At 43.3% G+C, this 22,475-nt stretch overlaps 1 protein-coding gene across 5 annotated transcripts; it reads right to left on the minus strand.

The window, feature by feature from the left end:
• Positions 1-212: 212 nt before the first annotated feature.
• Positions 213-22,426, minus strand: msi1b (musashi RNA binding protein 1b). 5 transcript variants are annotated; one of them, XM_047591390.1, is made up of 18 exons: positions 22,290-22,426; positions 20,822-20,882; positions 19,708-20,612; positions 17,618-18,006; positions 17,313-17,353; positions 16,790-16,871; positions 16,565-16,649; positions 11,410-11,451; positions 10,048-10,140; positions 7,133-7,181; positions 6,553-6,635; positions 6,353-6,470; positions 5,220-5,300; positions 4,268-4,324; positions 3,873-3,935; positions 2,848-3,002; positions 2,123-2,168; positions 213-2,016 (listed from the first exon to the last, which is right to left on the minus strand). In XM_047591390.1, exons 4-17 carry the CDS (start codon positions 17,674-17,676, stop codon positions 2,127-2,129), a joined length of 1,050 nt encoding a protein of 349 aa, XP_047447346.1. In that variant the 5' UTR covers positions 17,677-18,006; positions 19,708-20,612; positions 20,822-20,882; positions 22,290-22,426; the 3' UTR covers positions 213-2,016; positions 2,123-2,126. The 5 variants fall into 5 exon arrangements, with proteins under 5 accessions (XP_047447346.1, XP_047447345.1, XP_047447348.1 ...); XM_047591389.1 differs by having other exon boundaries at positions 213-2,021; XM_047591392.1 differs by having other exon boundaries at positions 2,119-2,168.
• Positions 22,427-22,475: the final 49 nt, after the last annotated feature.

Consider the following 22,475-nt stretch of genomic DNA (forward strand, 5'->3'; position numbering starts at 1 on the left):
AAGTACCATGTTTTTTGACATTCGAAGCAGCCATTGTTACTATAGCGCTTCACATAAATCGTCACACACAAAAAAAGTTGCTTCATATATGTGATAATTATTTATGTTTTAGTTCACCGTGTTATTGTAATTTGTATTTCTGTTAAAAGCTCATAAGAAAAATACACAATATGCATTATGTGATGAAAAAAGTCACAAACAGGACACTAAAGTGGAATGTTTTAAAATAATTTATTAGGAATTTTAAAAAGTTTTTTCCCCCAAAAGGAATACACATGACAGGAAAAAGTAAATCAGACAATGTTACAGTGTTGACAAGATTGTTATTTTTCAGTGAAATCATCATCATCATCATCATCATCATCATCATCATTCTGAAATACCTTCGTAGCCCACAGCAGTGAGAGCAAGTGTAAGAAAATGTAAAACCAGTTGTTTTGTAAATTGAGAGTGCTTTGTTCTTTAAGCTAACATTCGAAGGAAATAATACATTTATCGTGATCGGCCAGTGCAACATCCTAGTAGCTCTGAAAATAATTGTTTTGGTCTAAAAATAGCTGTCACATGGCTACAGTCTGTGACCTCCAGTGGATATGCAGTGATGGATAGGGTGGGGGGTAAGACAGGTAAACAAGTTAATAAGACCCCACCTGTTCCTGTTGCCACCTTTCTAAAAGGTTCAACCATCCGTACCTTGACATTGATGTTAATGTAGTTATATATATATAAAAAAAAAAGTCAGATTAAAATTTCACATTTGCAACTGAGGTACCGTCCCCTCGAGCGGCGCACTGGAAACCAGTGTGAACAAAACCAACCAACAAGCTCACGCAAACATCGACACAACCTGCAGAGGGAGTCGGCCATGAACATGCTAGCTGTGCATGACCGCTCCTGCACACTAATCCTTCATTTTCCTTCACAAACATTCATCACATATTGAAAATCACAGTTAAAACAACAACATGATAAAGTAAGAAAACAGCATCTTTTTCCCCACACCCCCACCCCTCTCCTGACAAAGGAGTGTTCTCACACCGTCGTCTGCCAAAAGTAGCTAGGTGTTGTTCCAGACTCAGCCTCTCTCCGACTGGACTCAAAGTGTTTCGTCTCTGAGGCAGCTTCTGAACGCCATAGACGACTCACGGCGGGAGAGAAATACAGCAGGAGGCTGGTCTAACGTAGACAGGACAACTGAAATGTTCTCCACCTCCATGTGAAACGATGAGACGTAACAGTCAAGCTTTCCAACTGATTGATGAAAGAAGCAATCGTACCACTTCTCCAATAGCCTCCCACCTCCCAGACACAAAGAAAACAGCAGGACCCTCCCCCCGGAAACCAGTCGTATTTACATTATTTTACAAAATTGTACACCTTGTGAAGGCCTAATGAGTAAATGAGACTAATGACCTTTGTCGTCGGACCGTTATTAGTGTGACAAGTCAATGTTAAGAACCTACCAAGATATACACTTTGTGAAACATTTTCAAGAAATAGTATTAATGCCAAATGTTAAAATTCAGTATGAACTAGCGACAAATATACATTTTTTCCAGTACAAATTACAACTCCTGACCTTCAAACAGGCGTCACCCGGAGAATGAACTCCTCTTATCTCAGAGAGATCAGGTTAAAGAGGTCGAATAACCCAATAAAACACAGCCAAAACAGATAATGAAATAACGCAGCCATCACAAAAAAAACAACAAAGTGAAACATAACAGAAAAGAAAAGAAAAAAAAACACACACACAAAAATACAGCATCTGAATGTGTTGCTATTACATGTAGTGATATACTTTTTCGCTCCTTTTGTGAAGGGTTTTAAACTTTTTTTTCTGCCCCCAACGAGTTGGGGGTTTAGTGAGGTGTCAGTAGTTGACTGGATGTGGCTGACACCAGTGTGGGTGGGGTGAAGGTTCAGCCACCCTGAGCCGGAGCCGCGGACTGGACAGAGACAGGCCAGATCAGCTCCAAAGCAGCTTCAACTCCTTCCAGCTCTCAGTCTACAGCTCTGCACTGACACACAAAGAGGCCGGATTACTCACAGGTTAGGTGAAACCAAGACTGTCTCAGATGTTACAAGTTAAAGATGGCGGCTAGCACGAGGACTCACTCACACTCTCAGTGATAGCCGTTAGTGAAGGCCGTGGCAATCAAAGGGCCCTGTGGAAGCAAGCATGCAAGGTTGGAGGTCACTTCTCTGTTAGACACAATGCAGATTTCATCACTTCGAAATTCGCTTATTATTTAGATTATTCTGGGATTTATCAGTGAAAACAGGTGCTACTGTGTTCACTGAAATGAAAACATGCACTCGAGGAAGAATATTACAGACAAAATCAAACAGTTCATCGTACAGGACCTGCTTTTACCTTTTCTTCTAGGGTTATTTACAGAAGAGAAGATCAAAGCAGCAGCTCAGAAGATAATTTCATCAATACCACTCTGTTTATATATCAGCAAGCAAAGATTAGCAGGGGGTTAGCTTATCTTAGCACAAACACTAAAAACAGGAGGGAGGAGCTAATCTGCTCTGTTAAATCCAATCAGAAGATCCGAAGATTTGCTAATTCACATGTTTTAGTTTATTTTCGTGCAACGGCAGCATAAAAATATTATAATTATATGACATAAGAAAAGCTGCCTATGGTATTACAGGGTTTAATGTTGATCTTCTCATATATTCAACAATCAAGGACCAGGGTTAAATAAGCATTTCTCATGCTGTTATATTTACACAACCTTGTGCATTCGCTGATCTTAAATGTCATTAAAAAAAGGGGAGCTGTCCCAGATGTAAGCACCACATGCTTTGCTTGTTAGTTTTGTAAATATTACTGACCCCCAAACTATGGCTGAATCCAGTGCTCGGGGCAGGGCTCGCAGCGCTGAGGTAACTGCTCACGGCCGACTCCTGACTGGCTGTTCCGTAAAGGTCCGCCATCGGACCAGGGCTGCTCGTACCTAAAAATCCAGCCGTGCGAGACGGGGTCGATCCTGAAAGCAACACAGTGTTTGTCCAATTTTTTACTGCTGCAACAACAACCAAGCTTGTTACTTGGGTTAAATCCAAATGAAATTCTGCAGAGCGCACAAATGAATATGCTGGAATGTAATAATAAAGGACGAGACAACTGAAAATGATCTGTCAGTCTAAATCACAACTGCTTTAGTGTTACAGTTAAAAGAGCACTGACCAGATTAATGAAGTGGGCTTTACACATTAAAATGTAAATTTTCTAACCTATAAGGATTTAAAGTAATTTCTCTAATCCCTTTCATTTTAGCCACAGTGTGAGTACGGTTCAGTAAAATGTCTCGTCTGTGGCAGAAGAACTAAAATACCACAAGCAAAAGATACATCACACACTCTATAAGCGTCTCTATATGTTATACTGCAGGATTATTACTGATGCAATAGCATGAAAGCAGCATTTCCCAGACGTAAATGCTGAATTTATGAAGTGTCTCACTTCAGTGCACAATGATTCATTGTATTTTATTGCTTCTTAAAGTCCAGTTTGGGCAAGTCCTTTTCCTACAACTCTCCACAAACCTTTGGCCTTTCAGAAATCTTTTGTTAGGACTGCCTCCTGGTGAGTCCACATTTTTATGACAAATATGTATTTTTATTTACAGATTACATTCAAGTGAAGGGAATATTCCCGACCAGTTCAAGACTTACTAAATGGTCTGAAGTTCTCATGTTCAAGTGTTTGTCAATCGACATAAACGTTTTAATGTATCAATTTTAGGTCAATCTTAACTAATATTTAGAGATACCAAATTATTGACCGTCTCATCTAATTTTCCCAGTACTTTCATTCCAGCAAAAATGATTTTTTTGACCGTTTCACATATTTGTACCTCTGACCACTGCTGCTGCTGCCGCTGCTGCTGCCATTGGTCCGTATGCCGTTAGAGGAATGGCTGGAGAGACGCACAAGAAAACGTTGAGGTTTCAAAAACAAATATGAAAATTTACATCAAAAGTTAAACACTCATGTGTAAGAAAGACAATGTAAAATTTGCCAATTGGAGTATTGCAGATCATTATAAACATAATTTTGTAAATATGTGATGAGATCAATGAGAGAAGCGTCTAGAAACAATTACAGCCTTCCTCATTACTGTCAGCAATCCTGCCCTCAGACTGAAACCGAGGAGGACCGACAAACACAAACATGCAAACCAGAGAGTGATAAACGTGTAGCAGACTGACAACGTGCTGCTTGTAAAGTCCAGAGGAGGGACTGACTGACCTGTGAGCTCAGGGGGGTGGGGTGAAGTCAGAAGGGGAGTCCTCTCTAAGTGGAACTCTAAAACAGAAACATCAGAGTGCTGTTGAGACACACACCACCACCGCCAACGAGGACAGCACACTCACGCACAAAGGCAAGGGGGTGGGGAGGACACCATGGAGGTGAGGAAGTGCGCACACGGGGCTTGAGGAATGCAAACGAGACGTAAAGGATAGGAAAGATGCTTTGTGGTGCAAAAAAAAATCAAATCACACACAGTTATGATTCTGAAAAATAAAGCAAGGGTTACAGTTTCATCACACAACCTTTACAGTTCAAAGATAAAATCTTTGAAAATGAAACCTCTTCTTTGGTGGACATTTAATGTGTGAATCCCAGACTCACACGCTCAAACGCTCCACTGAAACACACCTCCATGCACACACCAGCCACACAACATAAGCAGATTTAATTCCACTCCCTGATATTTACAAGCAGCCATTTAAACTCACAGTGTTTCATATGCTTCTATGGAAACATGTTTGTATTTGTGACAGTGTGTCTGCTGTCAGCTCAACGTAAAAACTACTACTGCTGCTGCTGCTGCTGCTGCTACTGACTGTCGATTTGACTGAAGCTTTAATTAGAGCATTGACACAAAGCTCATCCTGTTTTTTTGTCTTATTAGTCAATAAAACTGAACTATTTCCATACATGTTCTCTCTTTGGCTAAAGTCTCTTCAGTCTACAAAGTCTACAAAGTCTACAGTCTACAAAGTGTGCATAAATCCTTTTAGTTTCTGTACTTTGATCGGATCTTAAATAACCCAACTTTTAAAAAATACGTGACTTTACTTTGCACCAGGTTTTTTCAAAGTTCTTTCTGACTTTTGGCTGTGTATTTGTCCCTTCATAACGTATGTGAGAGAAACGACTCAGAGTGCATCAGGAGCAGAAGGCATGTTGTGATTACCAGGGAACTGGTAGGTGTATCCAGGAGTGATGCCAGCGTAGCTCCGGCTGGTGTAGGTGGCAGTCTGGAAGCCCGGGTAACCTGTGGGAAGAAAATCACTGTTTACACCTGGACCACCGCAAACACCGGGAACGACGCACGTCACAGTCTTCACAGGAAAAAAACAAAACAAAATGGAGCAACGACAGGTGTGTGATGTTGTGCTGCCCCCTAACAGCGAAGCCTTGAACAGCCTCTGACATGCAGGTGGATGATATTCAACACCTGTAGGTTTCTTCCTGAGGACAGGACATAGAAGCTTACTGTCTTTGTCTTCAGTTTCACTCTCAGCAGTGCACATTACACACGGATTTTCTTTGTATGCAACCCTACACCCATAGAACTGACCTCAAGACTCAACACTCAGAGTGATAAAAGAATGTTGTATATTGCGAATGCCACAAGGCGACAATGCAATATATCGATATGTATCTTTTTCATAATGTTGTGGCATCTGCATCTGCACCGACTCGTGAAAAATACAAGTAAGTAGTTCTCAGGATGAACAGTAGGTGGGAGCATTGGCGTGGCGAGTTCAGATTCCCAAACAGGTGCCGATGACTGCCAATATAATGTAAGACTGTCAGAGAACGAGTGAGACAAAGAAATCGTCTGAATTGCTAAAGGGCAATGACAAAGATTTTACACCTTAAAATGTCCCTCAGCCTCAGAAAGAAGATGAAAAATGTGTCATGTGGATCTGCACGGATTGAAAAACTAGTCAGGAAGAAGAAGAAGGTATAAAGTTTAAAAGAGGCCATAAATAACACCCAAAAAAGGTTCATTATTTGAACAGTTGTAGTGTTTTTAGAGCGTGACTCACACTAGAGACTTGCCACATTAATATGGGGCAAAGCAGCAGCTTCTGTTCATTTCTGTCACTTGTTGGTTACTTTTAAACTAAAGGGTGCAGACAATCAAAGCTTCATGGTGGAGAGTTACAAGCTGAAGCCAGCGGCTCACTTCAGTGGTCAGTTTCTCCCCACGAGGCGAAATGTGACCTTTAAGGCAGCTGGGCCTTTAATGCAGCCGTAGTTACTGCAAGGTTCAGGTGTGCAGCCACATCCTTCCTGTCTGGATCAATACTAACTTACCCAGCATACCAATGCCCAGCATGAAGGCGTCCATCCCATAGGGCATCACCCGAGAGCGCCCCCTGGCCGAGCCAGTGGGAGACATCACCTCCTTGGGTTGAGCTTTCTTGCACTCCACCTGTTTCCGGACAACAGACAGATGAGTTAATAAAGTGGCGTGGTGAAATCAGACCGCCGCTCACGAATCGCTCACTGCTCACCATTTTGTTATTGATCTCGTGGAAGTGGATCTCACACACTTTCTCGACCACGTCCTCATTCTCGAACGTGACGAAGCCGAACCCTGTTGAGCACAAGGCAAGTCCGTGGGACGAAAAAAAAAATGAACACCGTATGGTGGAATTAGACGGCAGGGCCTTTCTGTACAGTAATAGTCTGCAGTAATTAGTGCTGTAATAGCCGCTTAACACATTTGCCCCCCTCCCCCTTCTTTCAATGCTGGTATTCTGCACTCATCCTTTCTTCCCTCCCTTCCTGGCCAGAAGGCCTGGGCAAAGCTGGTAGGCTGTCATAATCGATCAATCCCAGGGTGGGGAGGAGGTGCTTAAGGAGGCTTTATCCTGATCCCGATTAACGGACTGGCTAATTAGACTAGCCCTGTTCGTCTCCTCCAGCTCAGCCCACAGGAAGGAGGCCCGTGGGGGGGGTGGGGAGAGGCGGACGGGCATGTGGCTTGGGATCAATAGACATCCAGGAAGGACTCGGGGAAGAGTAGTAAATCGAGAAAAAAAAGATGGAGAATAGAGGCAGGGACAGAAAGAGAGGGTTAGTCCGTCTCACCTCTGTGTCTGTTGGTGGTCTTGTCAAACATGAGCATGGCATCGTCAACCTGTAGGGGAGACAAACAAGTCAGGTTTTTTTACGCAGCCTCCTCTCTCTTGCCACACGGCATATTGCCTGACCTCAACCCTTCTCAAGTTCTGCAGGGAGGCTCAGCAACAGATGGACAGAAAGGAGGGGGAAGAGAGGGGGGCTGGAGATGAGCGACAGGTTACAAAGAGGAGGCCGAGGGGGTAAGGACGAGAAAATGTGTTGGAATACTGTACAACAAGCCCTTGTGCCACGTATGGCTAACGGACATAATGGGTGGCGCGATAAACTGGAAGCTGTGTTTGCTGCTCAACTGCCCCGGTCGCAATCCTTCCCAGAAAAAGAGCTCATAATCCGGCCCCTTTCACCTCTCCAAAAGTTTGACATTCTCATGGCAACTGTACAAAAAGGTCCTTATAAAACCACTCGAGCCAACATCAAATATGTTTTATGAATGGTGGGAGAGAGCCAGTGAGACAAAGGGAGAAGCACGCGCACAAGAAAGTAGCCAGTCACAGGCAGAAAGGTGAATCCTGTGGGCAGGTGGAGACTCGATGAGAGGGGAGAGCTGATAGCGAGAGGAATAGCGACAGGTGGAGATATGGTGAAAGAGAGCTCAGAGAGTCCTGTAAGAGGGAGGAAGAAAAAGAAAAAAAAAAAAGATTGGGTCAAAGTGGAAAGGGAGGAAAAAGAGGAGACAAAGAGAGAGGGAGAACAAAGAGGCCTGGAGGCTTTGTTTGTTGGCACAGTCAGCCATAATTCCTCCTCCTCTTCTCCCTTTGACCTCTCCCTCCGGCCCGGCCTCCCTTTATAGAGCCAAAGACACAGGTGTCTATTCTATACACAGGCGCACACACACACACACACACACACACAGTTTCTTATGTCAAAGTTGACCTACTCTTTCTTTTCTTCCCCCCTCGCTGTCATGCTACAAGCTGACATGTTTATACTCCAGACTGCACACAGACGCCCGCATAAACATTTGGTAAATGAATCTGTGTTCTTGGTCTATAATAAGTTTACTGGATATGCTCCACAGAATAATCTGTCTCGGTCACATCGGAGTGCCAGCGCTAGCGGTGCGTGAGTGTGTGTGTGAACCCCCAAGGGCAGTTTGCCTAGAGAAAGGTCAAAGGTGACTGAGGAGTGTCAGTGTGAAAGGAGACCTGTTACTCAGCCTCTCAAGTCACTGCTTACTCCAACCTGACATTTGCTCACTGCCCGCGACTCTGAATCTGTGCGGAAAAAATGCAGACTAAACGCGACTTAACAAGCCACACACACACAGACGCACACACAGAATCCCACGCGGCTGCAACATGCCCTAAAACCACGGGCTCCGCGACAACGTTAAAACGCGGCAAGCGCTCGACGTCCGCTCGATATTTCAAAAAGTGGGCATTTTAACGGCCAAACAATATTCCCTCTCATCCTTTTTTTCCCACCTCTCATCTTCCCTGTTATCCCCTGCCCATCCCTCTCCGCGCTCCTTTGTCCTCACCAGGACGGGACACAAAAGGTCCAGTGAGGCAGTCTAATCAGGAACTTCCATGGATGGCTGGAGCCTACATTTCGCCGTCCATCCCTCGATATCTCTCTCGGCAAAAATTCATCTCGACGTTATGATTGAGGAGGGAGCACAGGAGAAACTCGAGGCCGAGCCTTTTGGCGCTCGGAAAAAAAGTGCCACGCAGTCGAGCCTTTTGCATCGGCGACTGAGGATTTTCGAGGTGGAAATTATCGTCCTGAAATTTGCCAAAAATGTTTTTATGTTTTTTTTTTTATTTTAATTTGCACTACATCCAGCAAACACAACACTTTTATCATACATATTACTGGTGTTCATTTACACATCCAGGAGTCTGAAAATGTCCAGTATGCAGATAACTTCGGGACAAACCAACAAAATATTTGTATAGCTTTGTACGGAGGCATAATGGCCCTAGTAACTACCCCCCTAACACACACACCCCATCTCTGCCCCAGTTCCCTTTCTTACGCCTCCACTAAGCTCTCCCAGTAAAGCCCACCCTTTCTTGTCACTGCCTTTGTCAGTCCATCATCGACTCTCTGCCTTTAGAGTTTTACTAAACGTACACAAGAAACCTGAGAAAAGTTTTGAAAAATATCTTGATAAAATTTTGTGTTTCTTGAGTTTTTGAGTCTAAGTGAACTTGTCTTTACTATTACTAAACTCTTGAGTTGACCCCCACCCAATGCACTCGTGCTAACACCCCCAAACACCACCTCATCCCTCCTCCTTCAGAACAAAAACCCCTTACCCGCAGAATTACTTGGGGACAATGGGAAAGCCAGGTCACCACGGTAACGGGCCAGGAGGGGGTTGTGGGTAGGAGCAGCTGTTACATCAGATTAATTCAGATTCTGATAATCCCTCCTCCTTCCTCACCATCACCACACACTCACTACAAAACTTTTCTCCCCCAACCTCCCACCCTCGTCCCTCTCTCTGGACTCCCTCTTCCAGTCCCCCCTTAACTTCGCCTGCTGCTCTCGGAGCCTCTCAGCCTCGTTATTTTCCCCCCTTCCTACTCTCCTCAAGTCTTTTCTCTCCCTCCGTTCTCGCCCCCCCCCCTCCCCTTTCCCCCTCCCTCTCCCTCCCTCACAGCACTTCCAGGCAGCGGCTCGACTCAAAAGTGAAGTTTTTCTCAGAGAATTTGTGGTGAATCGGTGGAGTCGGCGGAGCTGGTGGGACGTGGTACTACGTGTTTCTAAGCTGTCGATTTGTCTCCGCGCTGATGCCACCAAAGCAAAACATATCTGAGTCCGTATCATCCACTTCCACTCTGAGCCACCTGCTGCTTTTTTTTTTTTTTTTCATTCCACGACGCGGCCACGACCTTCTGTTAAACGCCACTCACCTTCCCAAACTGGTCAAAGTACTGCTTGACGTCCTCGATGGTCGTGTTAACCGACAGGCCGCCCACAAAGATCTTCTTGGTTCGAGTCACCAGCTGGAAGAAGAAAAGAGAAAAGAGGCGCTGGTGAAGAAAGTTGATTAGAAATACATGCATTTGTTACTTTAAAATGCTCTGGGTTTGGGTTTAGCTGAATGTACGGTGCTCAGGAACACGTCAGAAAACAAAATACTCTGACAAGTAGAACTACAGTAGATTGTGTCCTCACAATTCACCTCAAAGATGAATCAAGTCAAGCTTTATATTTCTTAAAATAAAACTTCGAGTTTATAGCGAGACAAAACCTGAAGAAAAGAGATAGAGGAAACAACACATTACTTTGAATTAGCATTTTTACACCATAACCATGAATGCTACATGTTCTTAGGAGGGAAGAGCTTCTCACTGACCAGCTGTAATTACGTTAAATAAGGATTTCCATGTTTAAGGTCCTGTTTTGTGCGGATTATTCGCTGACTTACAGTCAACTATGTCCTGCACTGCACACAAAGCATTTGACACCAGTTATTATTTGCATCCCTTGAATTTCCCTTTACACAACAGCGCAGTTTTTTCAGTGGCGGCTGGACGTTTGTCCGGTGACAGTGAGCAGAGAAGAAACTGATATCATATCGCGTGTGTTTGTTGTTAGCTGACAACTGGTGGGAGCATGTTTTAGCATTCAGTGAGGAGAAAGATACAAATAAACAGAGGCTATCAGCAGAGATTTATCTGAAATCGGATATATCAACAAATTAGAATTCACTGGTATGTAACATGGTAATGATTTACACTTTAATATCTTTGATACTAGATTTGAGATTCTGGAAGAAGCGAAATTAACACCAATTACCAAACATCCGTTCATTTTCTCTCACTCAGGTGATCAATTAACAGGGTAATAATTAGACTAACCAGTGAGTCACAACACAACAGTAAACTGCCAGTCTGAAAAAATAAGACCCACCGTACGCTTCTAATATAAACCGTGCTTCAGTTCCATTGTGACAGCTGAGCTTACTTTTCTGTGTAAACTCAAATAGTTCAGTAATGTCCCAAGACACTTGCTTTGTAGATGTGTTTTTCATCGCGTGGATGTGAATGGAAGACTCTGCGATCGGGGCAGAGCCCACTTGAAACACACCGCAGACGTTTAGATGAGTTTAAAAAACGTTTAAGTTGTTAGCGCACCCCCGACGTAAGCGTCTTACAATGTATGTCGGTGGCGCTCGTGTTCATCAGATTACGGTGCATTAGCCGGATGAGAGACTGAAACCCCCAACCTGCTTCGAACAATGCACGGCACGACGGGACGCTTTGACTCACCTTGGGCTGAGCTCTGCGAGGGAACGCCACCTTGGGATCGATCTAAAAGAGAGGATACAGAGAAAGAGAAGAGTGGTTAGCAACGTGCTGCCATGAAGACAAAATCTGTCCCTTGGTGAACTCTGATATTAGACTCTTTCATTCTTGAGCGACTCGGCAGTGGAGGTGTAATATATCCATGTCATCCTCTTGGCCTAGCATACATATTCACCACTCCTAAGGCAAAGCAGTGATGCCAAAGACATCTGCTCCAGGCTGAGCTAGAAAACAGAACGACACCATGAAAGGAAACAGACATCACATGGAAAGTATATTCATCTTACAGCCAACCGGGATCTGACTTCACCTGAGTCTGAATCTGTTAATGGCGCTAGGTGTGTGTCAGTCTATGATTTAACGATGACCAGCAGTGATGTAGCAGCCGCTGGTAAACATAAAGGACATCAAAGCTTAATACTTGAGAACAAAAAACATAGATTCAATATAAAATTTATATTTCCCCTTGAATAAAGTAAAAAAAAAAAATACCGTACCAAATTCGCTACAAACACTAAGGGGTTTTATGGATTTTAATTAGATTTTTAATTTCAATGACTTCCATTAAATTCCAGTTGAGACTAATGATGATTTTGATTATCAGTTAATCTCCAGCTAATTTTTTTTTGCATGAATGAAGTGATTATCGAGTCTATAACTTGGAAATGAGGTATTTTCTTTTAATACTGTTGTGAATTCTCCAAGGGTTAATGTGTTGAGGTCTAAACAAGGTTTTATCCCAAACTAATGGAGAGACTAAGTATGGACCCCCTACCTACTATATGTAGTCTAGTGCTATTTATAAATATACATTATTATTATCATTTTGCATTCAATATTAAGCTATTCTCCTTATCCCTTCACTAAAATATGTTGGATTCATGTTAGTGTGGATTGAAAGGAATTTAAATTTGTGAGGACAATAACAAAATACAAAAAAAAAAAAGTCAAATCAACCAAGGACTTTGCCACCCCCCTGCAGTGCTTCTGCGGACCCCTTAAGGGTCACGGACCCCTTGTTGAAGACCTGTGGTCTAAACTATTTGGCCACCAGTCGAAACTTGGTCAAAAAAACGAGTAAAGTTTAAATGTTACACCAGTGAATGTTTCTTATTTATGTTTGACAAGCGGACTAAATGATTGATTTTTTATGCAAACAGCTGTCACACAATTGTCTGTCAATAATTTCAGGAGTAGAAATTGTCTAACAAAGCCGGTTTAAAGTGACCGCCTGCTCTGTTACTGCTGACCCGCCGCGTTATCAGCGACTTGCCGTGCCGCGCACCTCTTATAAACGTGCACGGATGTGGAATGTAAAGTGGAACGCCTGGGAATGTCCGGCGAACCCCGGCCTCTCTCGTCACCACCATGTGACATGTGATCTCCTGGAATCTCACACGGGCACCACAATCACAAACGCGCCTCACCTCGGCGAGGAGAGCCGTAGGTGGAGGACAAGTGTGTCGGAAAGAGAGTGAGAGAAACGAGGAAGGGGAAGAAGACCGGAGCTGTCAATCGCACCACGCTGACAGCAGATCTGCTCACATTTTGTTTGTTTGTGTTTGTTTTTTTTCTCCCCCCGTTCTGGGAAATTGACACGAGTGGTGACAGGGAGTATTTGTCATCCTTTGTTCAGTCTCAGGTGATCTGGATCATCCTTACATTTACTCCCAGGAAATAAACCCTTTCCTGCGTTTGATCTTAACAATATATAAGAAAAACAACAATGCGAACTAAAATGAACTGAGGACGAGATTGGAGAGAAAACCACACCATGCCACGAGGATGCAATCATAGACAGGCTGTAAAATTGGAATTTGAGACCTCTATATTAGTCTATACTGTTCTAATAGATCTAGAGAACAACTAGACTACGCCACACTGTACTGCTGTTACACTAACAGATGGTGAGACAGTGCAGCGCTAAGATTAGTCCGTAACCATGAGAGGGTAGAGTTCAACTACAGTAGAGATCTAGAGCCTCTATGGTAAACCACATGCGTTTACCAGAGTGTTGTTTCTAATAAAGAGTCCACATCACCTCAAGTTTATTTTTCTTTCTTTTTTTTTTTTTTTTTTAAACTTTTATTCTAGAGAGCAGAGTGAGAAGACTATAGGCTAAGACTGGAGGATCAGATGCAGAGTCTACTGTTTAGTGTCTATGGTGGCTAGACTACTCTGATAGTCACCTCCGGTCACCAACCCTCCTGATGTCCAACACTCCTGTGCACATTCAAAAACAAACAGACACACACACACAAACAGACAAAATCAAACACATGGCAGCACACAGAGCGTCCACGGGGTGAAACTGTGGACATTAAACAGATTAAGTGGCCGTGTTAATGGAATCTGTCCGGCCACAGCAGAAACAAGAGATGTATTTAAAAGCCGAGCCTCTGCAAAAAGATGTTTGGCATTCATTTGCTCAATATTACTTTGTACTTACCTAAAATCTGAGTTTACATACAAGCATATTATTTGCTACGGGTTTGGCAGCCACTCGGGTGGCGATATTCAAACTTCCAGTGCACGTACGCTGGAATTATGCGTGAAGCACGAGACGTCCCGTGCTCAAGTTATGTAAGGAAAATTATTTCATTTTGATAAATTCTGGGAGAAGAAGAAGAAGCTTTAATTTTAAGATTCGTCTTTTACTGAAAACAAAAACACACATCAAATTAATGCTTTTAAAGATGTGAAGTCGCTTTGAGACCTCAAAGGTTTTGCTCAGAGAGAGATCTAACAACTCCACGCTCACGGCAAGGTAACAGGGAAGGAGCTGAGCATAATTCCGAGAGAGGTTTATGAAATCAGGGCAATCCCCTTTGACCAACTACCCAGCTATGCAACAGTTGGCTCAGCGTGCTGCCTGTCACAGCCTGAGCCGGGAACGCACTTAACGCAACATGCCGATTGGGCAGCGCTCAACATCTCTGAGGAACAACTCAAGCTTGTTGACTCCAATCCTATTAGTTAGGAGAGACATAGTAATCACAGATGGGGTTATCCACCCCCCACCGGCCCTCGCCCCTTCTTTCCGCTCAGGTCAGTGAGGAAGTGGTTAAGGGGGTCGCGAATACGTGCCTGATGCAACTCTGCAAAGAGTTGTGTGACTTTGTTGTAAAACTCTCCGCCGTGCACCTCGGAGCGGCGGTTCAATGGAAACTCTGTCCCACAAAGGTGCTGTTTGCATCAGCCGTCACCGACTTTACAGATAGCAGGAAGCTGGAAGGGCACCCAGAGGGGCAACTAGTAGAGCAGCAGTAACATAAATCACCGTAAAACCTGCCCCGCTATACTGGTCAGAACCGGACCGCATCTGTCCTTCAACACAATAAGTACCAATAAATTCCTCTGCAGCACTGTATTTGCTCTTTAGCCTCACGGCTGTGCAAAGCTCCGTTAATTCCAGAGCCGGAGCAGTTCAGACGGTCACAGCATGGCACATTCTTTCTGTTGCCACTGGAGAACTTTTCTCTTCCCTCTCTAACAGGATAACCTGTCTGCATGAGAGAGAGAGGGGGAGGGGGGCAGGGTGAGCAGTCTAAAAGGCCTACTCTACTCACCATCCAACCCCTGTGGCTGATCGCTGAGCCCTCTCCACGCCAGGCGCACACTCGCCGGGCCCGCCGCAGCCCCCACCGAAAACGCCGCCGACACACCCAAGTGCCGGCCGCAAGAGGCCCCGCTGCGGCCCACGAGGCTCGGCGCGGACAACGCACCCACAAACTAGGGGGGAAAAGCTCAAATTCAAGACAAGCGGTCCCCCATCTACGAAGCCTGCGATAAATAAACTCGATCAGTTGCTCGACCGGGAGAGGCAACGCGAAGACAAGCTGTCAGTATCATGACCTCCAAGACCGTGACTGTTTATGCAGTTTTGATTTCTGGTATCCAAGAAATGATTGTAAATGATGTGCATTGTTATCTTTTTCTTTTGTGACAGAGCCATTCTTCAACTGTTGGAAGGAGGGGGGGGGGTCACTATGGAAACAAGCCCCATGGCGAGTTAGTGGCGTCCAACCATGATGGCGCTACTTGTCATAGCTGTCGTGCCTGCAAGTGACACTATAGCAGGAGGGCACTTGGGAAACCAAAAAAAAAAAACACATACACACAAAACTGAATTCTCTATCGGAGAACTCCCAGCCCTGCTAATTTTAGATTCATCATGACAGAAATTTCTCGTTTCCTTGCAACTTTCCACAGCAAACGACCTGTTTTTTTTCTCTCTTCCATTTCCTTCCTCGCCACCTCCACTTATTTTCCAAAGACTTGTGGAGGTGCATCGCTCAGAGCACAAAAGAGAAGAAATAGCCTCCCCTCATTTCAATACAGTCACTAACCCGCAGCCATCACCACTCCCACTGAGGAGAGAGGCGGGGGCAGTGGTCCCTATGGCGACCAACGGGCCACATTGTTCCCAGACCGGCCCACATTCATTACTGACAAAAAGACACACACACACACACACACACACAGAGTCACACACACGCATATACACATACACTCTGCAACACAGGCGATTAATAAATTTTAAGTTACAATCCACACAGGTGAAAGGGCCTGAAAGCGTTGCCCTGACTTTATCGTGGGCCTTGTTCTCCCTGAGATCAACAGGAAGCTCACAGGAGTTTAGTTGTTGTTGCTGCTTTCACACCTTGACGGTCTCAGGTTGCATTTGCTCGTTCCATTGAGAAACTTTTTTTTGGGGTCAATTTGACCCCTTGGGGACAGGAAAGAGAAAGAAAGTGTTGGTTTCCTTTTCCTAGAGGCCAAATCAAAGATTGGCAGTGAACGCAACCCTGTCCAATTCCCCTTGTTTCTATGGAAATTGACACTGATTAACATTTCCTTGCCTGCTCGTCCAAAGGGAGAAGAGAGGGAACACTTTCTCCCATGCGTCCGCGCCATCGACTTTACCACGTAACTCACATCGGAGTGTGCGGCGGCGGACACAGACGTGGTTTGAAAAAACATCGGCATAGTGGAACCTCAGTAAAAACACTAAAATGCAGCAATGTTACACCTCTGTAGCGGATTATTGGAAAATCCACTAATCAAACACTGAGCAATGGGATTAGCCGGTGGTGGGAAGTAAATACAGAGAACTCACTGTTTTTGAGTCCAACTCGTGCCTGGTTTGGGCCAAAACTTTATCCACGCCGGCCTGATCAACAAAGGTGACGAATCCGAACCCTCTGCAGACATGAGGGGAGAAGGTATTAATGACACGAGAACCGATGTTGACATGCAATGATACGTTATGAGCAGGGAGGAATCACGGAGGTCAGATAAACTTTCAGCTCCGGCGGAGGAGCCGGGCTCACAGCTCCCTCACCTCGAGCGCTTAGTAACCGGATCTCGCATCACCATACACTCCTTCACCTCGCCATACTTGCAGAAGTACTCCTTCAGACCCTCTGGGACACAAAACGAGACACATTATCAGATGGACCAAGAGATTAACGACTAACAACTTCTTTTTGCTCAAAACTTTCCCCACAGAGAGTCACTGCTGAGATTTCTTCCATACATTTTTAAAGTCTGGGTGTCAAACATAAAATGGGCTCTGATTAGAGTTTAAAGGATGTAAAATTACACAATAATTCATCATGTAACTACAAGCTGTATCATTTAAACACAACCTGTTTAATCAAGAATTTATCCTATGGAAGTTCTGAATGGGGGCATTCATCTGGGGGCAGGTTTCACGGTTTAAAATTAAAATAAAATAAACAATGATATAAAGAGAAATGTTAAGAAATACATCTTTTAAATTACTGTTTGATTTTTTAAAGACACCGTGTCATTTCAAGAGAGCTGGTGGTGTGAGGAAAAAAAAGTAGAAGAAAAAGATTTACCTTGAGTTGTTTGCCAGCTGAGTCCACCAATGAACATTTTGCTGTGGGGAAAAAAAAAACAGAAAAATAAAATTCAAATTTGCAATCACTACTGTTTGTGAGGTTACGCGGTAATAACAAAGTTTCTGCTGAGGATTTTCCAGAGTGTCTCATCCCTGATTTTACATGAAGGCTCTCTGTGTGAGTCAGGCTGCAGACCAGACTCCACTCGCAGAATACCAGGTCTGAGTCTGAGGTACGACACAAAGTTTAAAAAGCAAAGTTTTTCTTTTTCTTTTTTGTTTTTCCTTTTTTTTTTCCATTACCAGGGGTCGTGAGGGGAGTCCGTGGTGGACAGGCTGCTCTGGCTCCCTTCCGTCTCCATTCCGTGTCCTCGCGGTGAGTGTGACTGACTGAGTGTGTCCGGGCCGAGCCGTGCGGGAAAACAGGCGGAGAGTGAGTGAGCTGGGCGGGTTTGGCCCGGGGTGACAGAGAGGGGAGCGGGCCAGATGCAGGCTGGGACAGACTCCACCTCCTCCTCCACTCAGTCCCCGCCGCTGTCCCTCTCTCTCATCCCACCACCGAGGTTCCGGCGTGACGGTCTCCTGCTCTCAACCCTACTGCCTCCGGTCTGACCTTTCCAAATAAAAGCCCGGCGGAGAGACAGCAGATGCCACGTGGGCTTTCATCATCTCGGACTGGCTGCATGTGGAAACTAAAAATGAAAGATTGCAACGACGTGTGAAGGAGTGCCTCAGAAATGTTTAGAATTCTTGATTTTGCAATTTTCCCACTTTACATAAACTTTCTTTCATGTTCATTCTACATTTTCTTTTGCTGTCATTTATTTTATTTTACTTGTTACTTCTTTATTGCAACAAACAACACAACAACATCCTCGTATATGTGAACATATCTGGTAAAAAATGTGATTCTAAATTTTATTCTGTTGCTAAAATAAAAAAGTAAACTGAAAGCAATGTGTTTAATTCATAATAATAATCCCTTAAACACAGATTAGCTTCAGTGAGAAATGTAAAGAAACATTTTAAGGATCTAATCAGTACAGCTAAATAAAGACCTATCTATTGGAATATCAAAAAAAAAATACAATTTCATATTGCAGGAAGAATTAATGATATTTTCTGCATTTTGTGATTTCAGTAAAGCACAATCTTAAAATGTACTTTGGAGAGTTGTTGCATAAATTAAGGTTATGCCTGTGAAGGTCTTCAGAACTGAAAAAAAAACACTTGGATGAGTGGCGAAACGTATTCAAGAAATTGTATAAGTCCAGTTGCCTTTGTTCAACGCATGGTTCATCACTTTCATCTTAACAGTTTTATGTCTTACGTCACGGTCAGTGGGAAAAAATCCAATAAATTCTATCAAAGACTGGAAAAACCTGAGTTTTTGAACTCAAATAACTCAAACAACAAACGTTAAGCTTTTATTTTGTAGAAAGAATGTCCTAACTTCCGGCCATGTTCTTGCTAACTTTGACTTACTTGTTGCAATTTCCACAACAGTGCGACAAATCACGCAAAATTTACAGCTTCGGAAACTTGTCTGCTTACAGAGCTGGAGTGGCCGTTTAAACTGTGTAAACACCAGATGAAAGGCTTAAGTGACTCTTTTTTTCGCAAAAGTGTGTAAAGAAATACTTTTTACACTACGTGTGAAAATAAAAAATAAATAAACAACGCAATTTCTTTGCCATTGAAGTTACTGGCTTTAATAAGACAGGGATGAAAAGAGATACTGCAGTTTTAATGTTGAGTAAAATTATTATATAAACGCTGCATTGTCCTTAGAGTGAATTGGTTTGACAACTAGTGTTGAGTTGGGAAATTAGTTATGAATCCTTGCTTCCTGTAGTCTGTTTAAATCTTTTAAAGTCAACATGGAGTCAGTGATAAGTCATGTTAACTCACACATACGAGCTTCAGTAGCGTTTCTGAAGTGTTTGAATGAAAACCTTTTGGTTGCTTATACGTTATATTATTATTATTAGATTAGATCGATCAGCGTGGACGTTAGTTACACGTCTGTCTTAATACACGGCCCATATAGTTCAGACCAGCACATGCAGTGCGGTATAAGAGGAGGTTTGTGTGTGCTGTGTACTCATTCATTGCTGGGGTTTAAGTATTTAATTAGTACCAAAGCCAGCTTCGGCTAATCTTCTCAACACTGACTCAACATGTGACCAGGTAGCTAATGTTAAGGCCAATCAATAGCCCAGCAACTCAACAAAGACAATGACAGCATTGACTTATAGTGGGTATAAAATGAGAGCCGTCCTACCCAAAGTTCAGAGTTTGGGACAAACTTCTGAGCGCGTTTTGGACGTTGAGACTATGGAATAGGCAAAAAAAAATACACAGCGCTGATTATGTCTCCACAATGTGCCCACCACATATCATGGAGCAACCGCAAGATCAGAGTGTGTGGCGTAGGATGCACAGGCACAGATTTAGATTCGCGACCGTCCTCTCCAACGCCGGTTTAACCTCGCTGAGCACGGCCGCCGGGGTCCTGCCAGCACAGAGGCCTACTCTCTCCTCCGCAGATGAACAGATGAAGCTCTGGAAGTGGGACAGGGGCTATTTGGACAGGAATTAAGGGGTGTGTTAAATTTCTGCATGCATGATCAATGGGGTTGAATGGTGGCGTTGGAGATGGGGGTGAGGGGGAGAGCACACTAGGCCGAGGCAGAGACAAACACAGGGGGGAGAGAGAGCTAAGCGGTGAGAACACAGAGGCAGAGGCGGCGAGCAATGGTTCACTAATGAGAGATGGACAGCATGGATTGTATCTCATTACCAATCAACATAGCTTTGAGTCCTCTGGAGAGGGAAAATGCAGGCTCTAATGTGTGCTGCATGTGTTCCTTTTTGATAAACCCTGCTTGTGTGGTGGAGCATTAGTCACAGCGGTATCTGAGCCGCTGGAAATCCACACACACTGCCCTCTGTCCGTTTTGGTGAGGACTTTCCTCTGAATAGTACAATGGGACTTAATTACAGGTCAGTGGCATGTCTCAGGGAGATAGAGGGAGCTCTGTTACCCTTCCAAATACAGTATAATGCCATCTTCCCAAGGGTGGGGTGGAGTAACAAGAGCTCGACACAAAAAGGTGCTGATAGGCTGAACCTGAGAAAGGTATAAGGTGATCCAGGCAGAGAAAGTGAGCGTTTTACACTGAAAAGAGTGAGAAGAAAGATAAAAGACCACATTAACTCTCAAAGGGTTTGTGCCATTCAGGGTGCCCTCTTTCCTTTCCACTTTGCTTCCAACTTATCCTTCCAGCCAACTTTCCTTGACAAAAAAAAGACAAAGAAATGCTGAATTAGGAAATAAAAAAGAAATCCACCGTACATGGAGTCCAGCGGAGAACTGAAACAGGGCGCGTGGAAGTTTAAACATGCGCACAGTTGCATTTCAGAAGCTTTGAAAACAAACACCTCTTTATTTAAAATGTATGATGCATTTTAATTCTTCTGACACTAAGACTTCCTGGTTCTTACCTTAAAGTCACACAGTTTAAGGAAAGAAACGGTGCTGCGGAGGTGAATCGGAATGAAGGTCCTAGAAGAGAGGGAGATAAACAATAAAACATCAACAGGTGATCAGACGGAGCATAAAATAAGGCCGTGGTGGTAAAAGAAGAAATATCTTGTGCGGTACTTGACAGATATAGTGATTCATGAGGAAAATAAAGCTCTTATCAACCAGCCCAGTCTTCAGGGCCTCCTGCATTTGTCCACTTTTCTCTCTATCTTCTCTGTTTCTACCGGTCTGGCCTTCAGCAGATGTGTCCCTCCATATGAGCTGAGTTCTGCTCAAGGTTTCTTCCTGTTAAAAGAGAGTTTTTCACCTTCATGCTGCTCTGGAGGTTTCAGGTTTTCACATTTTTTTTGTAAAGCGTCTTGAGGCAATTTGTATTGTTATTGACGCTATATAAATAAAACTGAATTGAATTGAATTGAATTGAATTTTAAAAGTGAACATTGTACATTCATCTGTCAGATGAAGGGATTTTACATAAAATCTCATGATGGATGTGCATTTGAACTGAAAGCAGTGTTAAATATTAAACCAGTTTATAGAAACATCTTTTGGTTTTTGAGCCCCTTGTCCTGTTTCAAATGCAGTTAGCACTTCTACCACAGACAATTTACTCTCTCAATGGTTTTATTTCAACCATGTGAGACAAAGGAAGGAAAAAAAGTTTGTGTTTCTAAAAAATGAAATAAATAAATAAATAAAATAATAAAAATAAATAAAGACCCTTTGGAAGAACGTGACACAAAGCTGAACTCAACAGGTGAGGACGTTTTACAACAGTTAGATTAGTTTTTCATGATATTTGATGATGTCTTCGTTACAGGGGGAGCCTTTATTTATTTATTTATTTATTTATTTTACAAACTGAGTGCTTCAGCTCTAGGTGTATTTTAGCCGCAACATGTCAAAGTTGTAGGTATTTTTTATTGGTCACTGTACAGGTAAAGCAACAATGAAATGAAAAGACTTGAACTCATACTGTGCAAATTATTAGGTAATTAAAATGTTAAATAAGATAAAGAAGTTAAATAAAAATAAATTATGAATTTTACAAACAAGGTAACTATGATAAGAAGCAGTACTTCTAATTTGCTAATTTTTGATTGGGCTCTTTACACTTGCAGACACACACACACCAAGCCCATAACATTAACTTTGCTTGGAGGATGAATCCTGAAACGTCCTGCCTGATAGATACATATAGATGACACAACAGCGCCCTCTAGTGGCACAGAGCACAGATCAAACCATGTGTTGATCACCAGCTGATCATTATGCTAAACTTTAGCATTAATGTATTACTTTATTTAAACCACGTGCTTCAACATAACATAATAGTCTGGAACACCTGTAATTCATAAAAAAAGAGAAAAGAGTCAGTAAAGTTTGTGTGTGTCCCCAAAGTCTATATGACTGTGAAATACCTACAACACACAGTATAATCCTCTCTTCACTACTTTTCAGCCCAGTTTTCTTTGCTTGTTTTCTCAGTCCACGTCCGTAAAATGTAAGCTGTAGCCTCTCCAAATGCAACATCCCTTAGTTTTGTTTATAGTTTTTAGGCTGCACTTTGGCCACTGCCGAGCACTGAGCGAGTGGGGACAAAGTTCACAG

Source organism: Mugil cephalus, chromosome 8 (assembly GCF_022458985.1).
Source record: "Mugil cephalus isolate CIBA_MC_2020 chromosome 8, CIBA_Mcephalus_1.1, whole genome shotgun sequence".
In the NCBI taxonomy this organism is placed as follows: Eukaryota; Metazoa; Chordata; class Actinopteri; order Mugiliformes; family Mugilidae; genus Mugil; species Mugil cephalus.